The sequence below is a fragment of the Pundamilia nyererei genome, unplaced genomic scaffold (assembly GCF_000239375.1).
Source record: "Pundamilia nyererei isolate P.nyererei 1_Seehausen unplaced genomic scaffold, PunNye1.0 scaffold00007, whole genome shotgun sequence".
NCBI lineage: Eukaryota > Metazoa > Chordata > Actinopteri > Cichliformes > Cichlidae > Pundamilia > Pundamilia nyererei.
In genome coordinates this window covers 4,654,458-4,664,667 of record NW_005187408.1, presented here as the reverse complement: position 1 = coordinate 4,664,667, position 10,210 = coordinate 4,654,458, and the positions used below count along the sequence as shown (strand labels likewise).

Here is a 10,210-nt window from a genome sequence, read left to right as displayed (position 1 = left end):
GAACTACTTCTATGTACTTGTATATGAACGTTCCTGTGTAATATGTCTGATTACTGAAGAAGGAACAGAAGGCCGAGCATAAAACAAATGAATAAAAGTGAATTTAAAAAAACAAACAAACACAAAAAACAAACAAAGAGGGGTATGTAACTTGATGATCTGGACATGTGACAGCAAAAAAATCAAATTAAATCAAATTAAATAAATAAATAAATAAAAAATATATCATAATTTCTGTTTCTATGCTCTTCCTTTATTTAATCCGCACTAGCTAAATTAGGGAAATATCGTCATTTGTTTCATTGTAGCCTAAAGGGATTTACACATAGCTTTATCAATATTTTTAAAATTACATCATGAAATCCGATTAATCAGTCTAACAGAGTCACCAATAAAGATATTTTGAGTGAAGAAATTTGTATTATAACACTTATCATAACACTTTAATTCATAGTGAAGTATTAATATTTTAAATGTTAGTGATAAGAAAAATAATCAGAAATAAGAACCTTAACAGCAGTCATCCCTTTTAAACTGTATGGATTGTAATTGTTTTTACTAACACTATAAATTATGCATTCATGTATCGTATTTTTTTTATATTTCATGATGAAATAATACCAATTATTATTGTTTACATAGACCTTTTAGCCAGTCGGATTTCTAAAATCAGCTGCAAGACAAGTTAAAACGTTTCTTTATATTTGAAATTTGTGTTATCTCCAAATTCTTAATCGAGCACCACAGATGGATTTGATTAAAACCTACAGCCACACAATTACAGTGACTGTTCAGAGACCACAAAAACCACAATCACTGTCCAGCAAATAATAACAGTAATAATAATAATAATAATAATAATAATAATAATAATTGGAACACCTTTAAAATGTTTTCTATCGTTCAAACCTTGGAGACATATCTTCTTTCATTGTCAAGTAATTTATTCACAAACACATTTACACCCATGCATGTAAAAAATAAGGAGGAACATGAGACTCGGAGCCTGCATTGTGGGCTCCCTGACAGACCACTTCACATGACAGATGTTAAGTTATTCACACATGCATTTAGTGCAAATGTCTCAGCTGAAAGTGCACACTCAAGCATGACGGGCTCGTTGCCCCGAGGAGTCTCTGTAAATATACCTGGGACGTGTGTGGAGCTGCACAATGCAGGCAGGATTAGTCGAAATAACACACAGAAATATAATGTATGCTTTCTCAAAATTTATACAATAAAATTCACGTAATATATTAATTTACAAGGTCTTCCTAATTTGCGGTGCTTTAGTGGGAGCTGTTCTACAATCATGTGCCGCTTCGGAAGTAAAGCATGAACTCATGCACAAAACGAAGCTGTTCGGTACAAATGAATTAAGCCTATTTTACTGGGAGGTGGACGACGATGGGCCTTGATCCTCTGACTCTGAAGGACTTGAAGTGTTTAGGAATTGCCCGGTTGCTCCAACGTACAGCCTGGATCGCATTGGCCATTTCTGTAGGGGGAAAACAGAAACTAATAAATCGAAATATTTAAATTGGTAAAATAATTTCTAAAAGCAGAGCTCGGTGGTGTGACAGGATTTTCTGCATCTATAGGATAAAGGCTGTGCTAACTTCTTATATTTTAAAAAGTGAGAAATTTCTAACAGAACATGATCACCAAAATAATTTTAGAATAAAACAATTAATGAAGAATTGAAAACAAAACTAGATCTCTAGTGATTAATGCTTATTAACACTGACCTTCACCGGGTGCAGGTAGCCTTCGCCTTTCAGTGAGTGTAACGCCTCTGTTTGTTTCGTGCCCTCTCCTTCCTCTGTGCCTTCTTCCTGCAGAGTTCGAGTCAGATGGGCAATATAGGTGGTGGCCAGTATCAGCACGTCGAGTTTGGACAGCTTGGTGTCCGGCGGCACTGACGGCAAAGTCCTTTGAAGCTCCAGGAAGGCGTTCCTCAGCGTTTGTACCCGGCTCCTCTCCCTCGCCGCATTCGCTGCTGCCGGGCGTCCTCTGCCGCCGATCCCGCCGCTCTGGAGCACTCTGGCCCGGTGGAGCTCCTGACGACGACCGTCTGGACTCGGGCTGGAGCTCGGGCTGGATCCTGGACTGTCATCCACCACTGCTCCGGAGCAATTACCGCTGTCCATTCGGAGCGTCTGTCTTCCAACCATCGGGGTGCACTTACTGACCTGGATGAAGAGGTTTTAGGTTAGCCTATACCTGCCCACTGTAGCTGCACATTTTATTTGAACTCTAGCTGTAACTTTCAGCCATTTTACAGACAAATTTGAATATTTAATTGAGTCCGCTGTTCTGTAGCAAATGTTCTAATTTGAACTTAAACATTTATACTTATCCTACACTATTAAAGTTGCTGCCTTTTGCATTTATTTATATCCATAAGTTAAGTTCTGTGATTAAAGGTCAAACTGTATGATGCTGCAAATAAAACAGGAAACACACTTCAAGTCTAAAAAAATCTTTCAGCATCAAAGAAAAACAAAACAACAAAAAAAGAAACCTAATCCAAATAACTGACAGCTGTCTAGTTGCACTGACATAAATTTATGCTCAGAAGATTTCCAAACCAAGTCTTTCCCGGCATGAGAGCTTTATCTGTTCGGTAGTCTGGTGGGGAGTTTACCTCTGGTACTTCTCAACGGCTCTGCCTCAAAAAACGACATGAAGGCAACCCAAAGAAGACGTCGTTAGGTCGGAGAATTTGCTCGCCAATGTAGAAGAGGTCCCTTTCAAAGTCCAGTTTATCCTTATAAAGTATGCAGGAACGCTGCGCCGCAGTCCCCGTGTACGCACATCCAACACTTCACCTGTGTGCGTAAGTCTCGGGAGCCCTTAATTTATTGGATACACAAAGCGGCGGACAAGTATTTCACTCCGACGTAATTAATCTTTCGACCCATAACACCCGCTCGCAGCGGAGAAAAGGCTGCTCTTTCCCCCTTCCCAACTTATTTCTGTCTGGGGGCAGCAGAGGCTCGTTTTCAACGCCAGAGGCAGGGCTCTCTTTTGCTTCAACTCCGATATGTGCAGGCCGTATCCCACTCTAATTGGCTGCGAACTTGACACTGTATTTTCTTCATAAGCCTATCACCAAAAAAAAAAAAGAAAAAAAAAGTGGCATTGGGGAGAAGTTTGGTCACAATTACCTCAAATATGCTCCTTAAAGTCAGAAACAAAAGGCTGGTCTACCAAAACACTATTTGCAATAGACCATGAAGCCAAACTGACAAGGGTAAGGTGATATGCAAAACATGTGACGAATTGCCAGAGTGTCTTGAATTGCAAACTCATTGGAACAGCTAATAAATAAACTCCAGCACTGCAATCAACAGGCAGGCGTTGAGGAAATTCTTGTGAGACTCATAAATTAATCACTCTGATTTTCAGGGCTCCAAACAGAGATGTCGGCAAATTAATGAAAGGAATTATTCATAATATGTGTATCCTCAGAGTGTTCTTAATAAACATTGTTTTTGTAAGGATGGGGTAACAGTATTGCTTCGGGCCACTAATTATAAGGAGAAGTAAGGGAAGGTTAAGTAAGCTTGTTTCCCTAATTATCCCGCATCTTTCAGGGTTACGCACCCACGTGGCTCCCCAAAAACTCAAAGTAACGACGATGAGACCAAATATGTCCGCGTCGTGGCTTTATATGTTATAAAAGAGGACGGAATCATTTATCACGGCTGTTTAAATAGAAGCACACGCTGTTAGTTTTGGATAATGTAAAGACTTGTAATAATAAAGCAGAGCGATCATTTAGATTGTGCCACTCTGCATCTCTATGTTCACTTATTTGCTGACATGCATTTAGAAGAAAAATGACATCACAGGAAATGCATTGCAACTAGCAGTTTGGGTTTGGACAAATTATTTAAATCATCAGACCCCCCCCCCCCCCCCCACACACACGCACACACACAAAGCAATTATCAATAAAACAGCTGTAAAAAACATTAAATAAATGTCTTTATTTTTCCCCCACAATGGTTATTAATTTTAGTTACTTATTATTTCAATATAATGAAATCACTTTAGAATATGCTGTAAAAACATGCCATAGGTGAAGGAAGCTGCAGTGACTCTGAGTTCCCTGCAGTTTTGCAGATATAATAATCAAGATGGATAAACAAGGCACAAGCACGGTTAGTCGTGGGTGAAGATTTTGGTGCACTTGTAGGTTTGTCTTAAAGCAACCACATGACTGCAGGCAGCTGATGAGACAGCTAAAAGATCAAGGCTATTTACAGAAACTGGAATTTTTCTGCCCTGGAAGATAAGAGAGAGAGAGAGAAAAAAAAATCAAATGCTGACAAATAAATATTATCTCTATAATCGTTTTATGGCTAAACTGAAATGTCTTTAATCTTATGTAAAATCAGTAAAACTGATGGTTCCTTTCAGGTTTTCAAGAAAAAAGATAGGAAGGAGAATGAAGCAAAACTAACTGACTCTTACAATAAAATATGAATTTCTCTAGCAATGTTCACTTTTTTTGGAGGCAGGGGGGGACTTTAAGAATTGGGGTCAGCCTACCATCAGCAGTTATTACTTATGATTTGGATTCAGTCTGCAGTTAAATAATTTAGTAAGTCATGACATAGATGTGCCGAATGTAGGCTTTTTTAAACTGTGATACTGGACCTGAGAGACTGCTGTGGCTTCCACCTCTGCATGTTAGCGTGGCTGTGACCAGGCTGCAGATCCTGACCCATGTTAAATTCATCTGAAATATAAACAAAGCCAAGTACTGCTACTACTACTGAAATTTGCATGGGTGTGAAGTCACCCAGCGGCCTTATGAACTTATGTAAAACTCAATTCAGACTTTTTTGTGATTTTCACATTAATCTAAAAACTGATAGTATGGTTTTCCAGTATTGTTATACATATTAGCAGATCCACAGTAGCCTTACTAAAGCAAAGAAGTGAATTAATGGACCATGCAAAGACGAAAGGGAGAATTAAATAGCAAAAACAGGAGGGAAAAATGACTGTAAACAAGGTTGGTGGATTTTTAAAAAAAATGTACAAATAAAGTAACTTACTTGTTAGAGAATAAGGGATGAGTGCTCCAGACATCATGCTTATTATTTTTTTTCTTCTTGGCCTCCCTGGATGCTTTCCAGTTAATAAGAAACTCTCTGGTTAAGTCATTAATCTCCCTTCCATCAAGAGCCTCTATAAGAAATGTTTTAACCAAACAAACATTAAAAATAAAAACATAAAATGAACTATTGCGAATGTTTTGATTTTATCCTTAAGAGTGTTTCCTAAATTTAAGTCACAGCAAAATAATGAAAGCGTATTTTCAAATTAGAAGTGAACTGAGCAAACAAATGATTATTATTTTACCGAGGCTTGTGCACACGGTTATCAGGCGGTCTCTGTACTTTGGTTTTTTACACACAGGATTTCCACTCAAATCCATTAGAAACAGCTGAGACCAGTGGCTGAACACATCTTCTAGCTCCTGAAAATAAACACAGAGCAGGAAATCTGCTATAATCTGTTGTGTCTGAATCCCTAATTATTCTACTGGAAACACTGTGTCTCTAAGGTTATTGTCTACACATCAAACAATAGCCCAGTTTGTTTAAAACAGATATAAGGCAATCTTATGATTGCTATTCAGATGATCATAGGGAAAAAAAGAATGGTGTGAGTGAATGGTAATATGAAGTATAAGTGCCAATAGAAAGTGCATAAACAACACATCAGTCTGTTTTAATAAACAGTGTCGCCGGTGTCATGTAACTACAAGTTTTCTCCTGGGGCAGTGTGAGGCTGGCTCCTCCAGCGAGTAGCCTGCAGTTGTATGTTTATCTAAAGGCACATTAATCCAAGCCTGGAAATATGAATACTCTCTGGACACGCTCTGATTGTTCATTGCCTTCCTGTCTTGGCCAAAGCGCTTCCACTTTTCCAGCTTGAGCCGCAATCAGTTCAGAGGGGGACCCCTGAGCACCACGCGCTCCCAGGCTTTGATAAATGATCGTGTCAGGGCCGTCACTCAGAAGGCCCTCACTGAAGAGGAGCCCAGCGCCAAATTGCCCCCCACGCGGGGCGTGGAGAACAGCAGAGGCTGAATGCTCACTGAGCTTGGCCGGCTCTCTCACTTCCACTAATGATGGGCCAGTTATGAACCTGTATTTGACCAGAGCTTCGATTCCCCCTGTCCTCTCTGCCCCGTGCACAGCTAACTGCCTCAGAAGATGCTCCCCATTTGTCACCCGGGCTGACTGCCTGTCATAATCTATTTTAAAAATCCATAATGTTTCCTCTGGACTCTGACCAAATGGTGCAGAAGAAAAAATTGATCCTTTGGAGGGCTGTCTTTGCGCAATCGATAGTGGCAGACGGGTTGTATAAATTATAGGAGACATCTGCTAAAAAAAAATGACACGTGTACAACAATTACCTGCATCAACGATCTCCAAAGAAAGTCTTCTGTTTTAAGAAGGTAGTAAAGTCAACTACAAAGTGCTTTCATTGCGTCATCCTGCTATTAAATGCCAATAAGAAGCAAGAATTATACCCTTTCAAATAAAGCCATCAACTTTTTCAGTTAACAGATAAGTTTAAACAGAGATATCATTGCCATCATAGCGTCAGGGAGTCTAATAAATCTCATAAAGTGATACAGCGGGGGTTTGCGACATCAAATAGACGATTCCAAGGCAGAGAGGAAAAATCAACCTTCCAAGGAACGGGAGAAACTTGTGCTTGTTTGAAGCTGTCAGCGAGAAAATTCTCAGGGGAATGGTTCGCTGATTTGTTGAATAATTCTGACCCTGTGCGAGTCGTGGAGACTGGGAAGCTCTGGCGGGATTTGCAGGATTTAGTTCCTTACAACCCCGCTATCCATATCATTTCACACATCAGTGCAGAAAGCCATGGAACAATGTTAATGCTGACCTGATCAGGCATGCATAGTTGCTGTGAAGGGGTAGTATTTACTTTGACTTCACGTGCACTCACTTTCTAATTGAGTCACACTACAGCAGGAGCCTTGAATGACATCAAGTAAGTCCTGAAAACGTATATTTACCTCAATACTGCACAGCTTATTGTCTGCAGCAGAAAAATGCTGGAGCTCCTTCAGCACCGCCAGGTCTCTGATATCATCGATGTTGTTGTTATTAATATTCAGGACACACAGAGATTCCTGAACAAAGAATTTACAGAATTCATATTAATGTAAAGAAAATAGTTCATGTTACAGTCAGTACAATGACAGACTACTACAAACAGATCCTGGACTATAACATATATATGAAACATATTTTTTATGGTCAAATCAACTTGATATTAAACTACAGGTATTCAAATATGCAACGCAACTTCCAAAGAAAAGACAAAAATCATTTGCACCCACCCAAAGAAAATATCTGCAATACCATATATCAGAGCTTAAAGGAAGCAGTACTAGTTGGTCCAAACTACATTTACTTTTATCTCTTTATTCGCTTGTAAGCACTCTTAAGCATGTGGATATGTTGTCTTTACATATATATATGTGTGTGGTGCAGTTGCAAAATGTTCACCCTGGTTAGAAGTTTCACAATGGCTCATTTATAAAACGCTGGAACTCTTTAAATTTGCACAGCAATTTCTTTAATTTATCTAAACAAACAAGAAGCTGAGACTTCTGGTGTGTTTATCCATAGCATGGGCAGTAAACGAAGCAAACAGACTCAACTGATTTGTCAGACCAGAGGGAGCAACAGAGATCTCTTTGACATCATCAAACCCTGCACAATATTGCTCTTACACGGATCAGGGGAAATCTCAGATCTCTCTTTCACTGGATGTGATAACCTACACAAGGGTTGACAGCTCACACACATCTTTGTGCATGAAAAGTGAATGTCAGACCTTCGTCTGGTCTTTCGATAGCTTAAAAACGTATAATGAATCAACCAAGGATAACTTAAGTTATTTGGAAGTGTGGGAGATGTTTTTTTCCGATACTATTAGTAAGCCGAACAGAGTAAAAATAGGTCATACAGCGAGGGAGTCGAGAGTCCTGGGGTCAAAGAGCAACTTTTCCCCCGGTGTCAGTCTTTGATTCTCCACATGAAGCTCTTTGAGCTGATGGAGCTGCTCTAAGCCCTCCACCACAGCAATTTTGTTCCCCCCGAGATACCTGCAGAGCAGCGAAAATAACATACATGTTCAAACACACACCTCCCACTTCATATATTTATCACCAATCAGTTGAACTTTACTCACAGTTTAGAGAGGTTCTGCAGATTGTGCAGATTATCTATATGGGTTATGCTGTTGTTCTGCATATAGAGATGCGTGAGGTTGGAGGCAAAGCTGAGGTTGCCAATGTAAGTGATGTTATTATCATACAGGTAAAGAACGGTGAGGTTTGTACACATTGAAAGATCTCCCTTGAAAATCAAGAAAATTAGGCATTAAAATTAGTAAATTGAAAAAACAGAATTAAAGAAGTGTTAAAGATGCTGGTTACTTACAATATCTTCAATATTCTTGTTAGAAAAGTGGAGGTGGGTGAGTGTCTTGAGGTACTCTGGGAAGGAGAGGCCCCTTTTCTTTTTGAAGTGCTTTCTAGACTTAGCAATCAGATCTACGGTCAGATGTACCATGTTGGCTTGGCACAATCTCGGCTTCAGAGAGGATCCCTTTCAGCTTCAGCCAAGCATTCAGCCCACAGCAGTGACTATGGGTTGGCTGTGTCTAAAACATACAAATATTTCCTCTGAATATTTCAATGGTCTAAAACCTAATCACGTCATGGTTTGAAATAACTAATGGAAAATTATATGATTTTAGGTGACCGCTGTGTTTTTATATAAGGCTTGTGTACTAAAATGACCTGACCGTGAGGTATACAATTATACTTTTTGAGTTTAATTTCCTCAGGTATTAAGCTTAGGTTGTATTAAGTATACAACTGTGTACGCGTGTAGTTAAAAGATAGTGTTGGGGAGAGGAGAGCAGAGTGATGTGACAGCAGGTCTCATCCACGCTTGATCTCAAGGCTTCAGGTCGGTGGTGTAAGGAAAACTAGACACTGATCGATAACTGAACTCAAACACTCCTGGGCCTGGGGTTTTCAGGGACGGCGGTTTGTCACTGTCAAAGAAAATCCACGCTTATAGCAGTGCATACGGGCAGGGAGTAACATACTGAAGTGGATAAACTCCAAAGCAACAGTGAAAGGAAGGAATCGGGTCCTTTTTATGTTGTGTAGCTTCGCTAGCACAACAAATATAGCCCCAATATTAGCCTCTTAACTACATCTAACACGAAGTTCTACGTTTCCGCTAAATATTCTTCAGGTGTAAAAATCAAATATATAAATAGTTAACTGCATTCTCCTACCTTTCAACGCCGGCAAGGGGGTTTAAAACGTATGTTATAGCTACACAGTTTTCAAGCGTGTTGGGCTTTTTTGTTTGAGATCGTGAACATGGTTTCTATGGAAACAACGGAAGTAGCGTCCGCGAGACACAACAGAATTCCACGGGTCACTGAAATTGGCGCAACACCAGCGAAGCGGAAGTAGGCTATTAAGTAGCTAACTGGGGGACTAGTGTACTGAAAAGTCCCGAACAGCTAACATGATAGTAAAACTTCTAGATTGAAAAAAGCTTTTTTATGTTTTTATTTTAGGGGAAAGTCGGTAAACTTTAAATTTTGTCATGACCTGAGTTTCCTGTGAAGGAGTGACTTGCCTCTGCTTATGCATCAGCCCTTGGTGGGGAGGAAGCGGGATCAATCATTCTCACAGCAAAACTGCTCTTTCCATCTCCTGATTAGTGTGGTCATTAGATCTATACCGCCTATTGGACAACAGCAGGCTTTTAACTATCTGTCAAAGCAGTGCCATATACATTAAAAACGCTTTTTAAATTATTTTATTTTACGATGTTTCTTTTTCACAGTCATGCAAGCAGAACCCTTTTTGTACTAACGGGAACATACTTCAGAATTAGAAATCTGTTGAAAAGGATCGTTAAATTTTTTTTGGCTGCCCACAATTTGACTTGATTAGAATTTACATAAATGTTCTTATTGCAGCTTTAGTCATGCATACAAATGTCCATCTGGTGATAATCACAATATTTACATATTCAACAAGTTCAACATGTTTCTTAAATCATGAAAGACCAAACATTAGGTTAATCTATTTTAGAAGTGCATACTTTAA

General features: G+C 39.3%; 3 protein-coding genes across 5 annotated transcripts in view; 1 reads left to right on the top strand and 2 right to left on the bottom strand.

Moving 5' to 3' along the window:
• Positions 1–1,900, top strand: part of mcmdc2 (minichromosome maintenance domain containing 2) — a 12,361-nt gene extending 10,461 nt beyond the window's left edge. For 2 of the 3 annotated variants that reach the window (XM_005722803.2, XM_013915135.1), the window contains exon 15: positions 1,842–1,900. The gene's annotated coding sequence lies outside the window, so the exon portion shown is untranslated. The remainder of the gene's footprint in view (positions 1–1,841) is intronic. The other variant, XR_001290580.1, reaches the window with a different exon arrangement.
• tcf24 (transcription factor 24) lies at positions 927–3,445 on the bottom strand. Its single transcript, XM_005722597.2, has 3 exons — positions 2,648–3,445; positions 1,749–2,192; positions 927–1,498 (listed from the first exon to the last, which is right to left on the bottom strand). The coding sequence occupies exons 2-3, from the start codon at positions 2,172–2,174 to the stop codon at positions 1,388–1,390; spliced, it is 537 nt and encodes a 178-aa protein (XP_005722654.1). The 5' UTR covers positions 2,175–2,192; positions 2,648–3,445; the 3' UTR covers positions 927–1,387.
• A 526-nt stretch (positions 3,446–3,971) lies between these two features.
• ppp1r42 (protein phosphatase 1, regulatory subunit 42) lies at positions 3,972–9,492 on the bottom strand. The gene is made up of 9 exons (XM_005722596.2): positions 9,382–9,492; positions 8,511–8,733; positions 8,260–8,426; positions 8,035–8,173; positions 7,076–7,192; positions 5,380–5,497; positions 5,073–5,205; positions 4,669–4,750; positions 3,972–4,293 (listed from the first exon to the last, which is right to left on the bottom strand). The coding sequence occupies exons 2-8, from the start codon at positions 8,640–8,642 to the stop codon at positions 4,747–4,749; spliced, it is 810 nt and encodes a 269-aa protein (XP_005722653.2). The 5' UTR covers positions 8,643–8,733; positions 9,382–9,492; the 3' UTR covers positions 3,972–4,293; positions 4,669–4,746.
• Between the last annotated feature and the right edge of the window lie 718 nt (positions 9,493–10,210).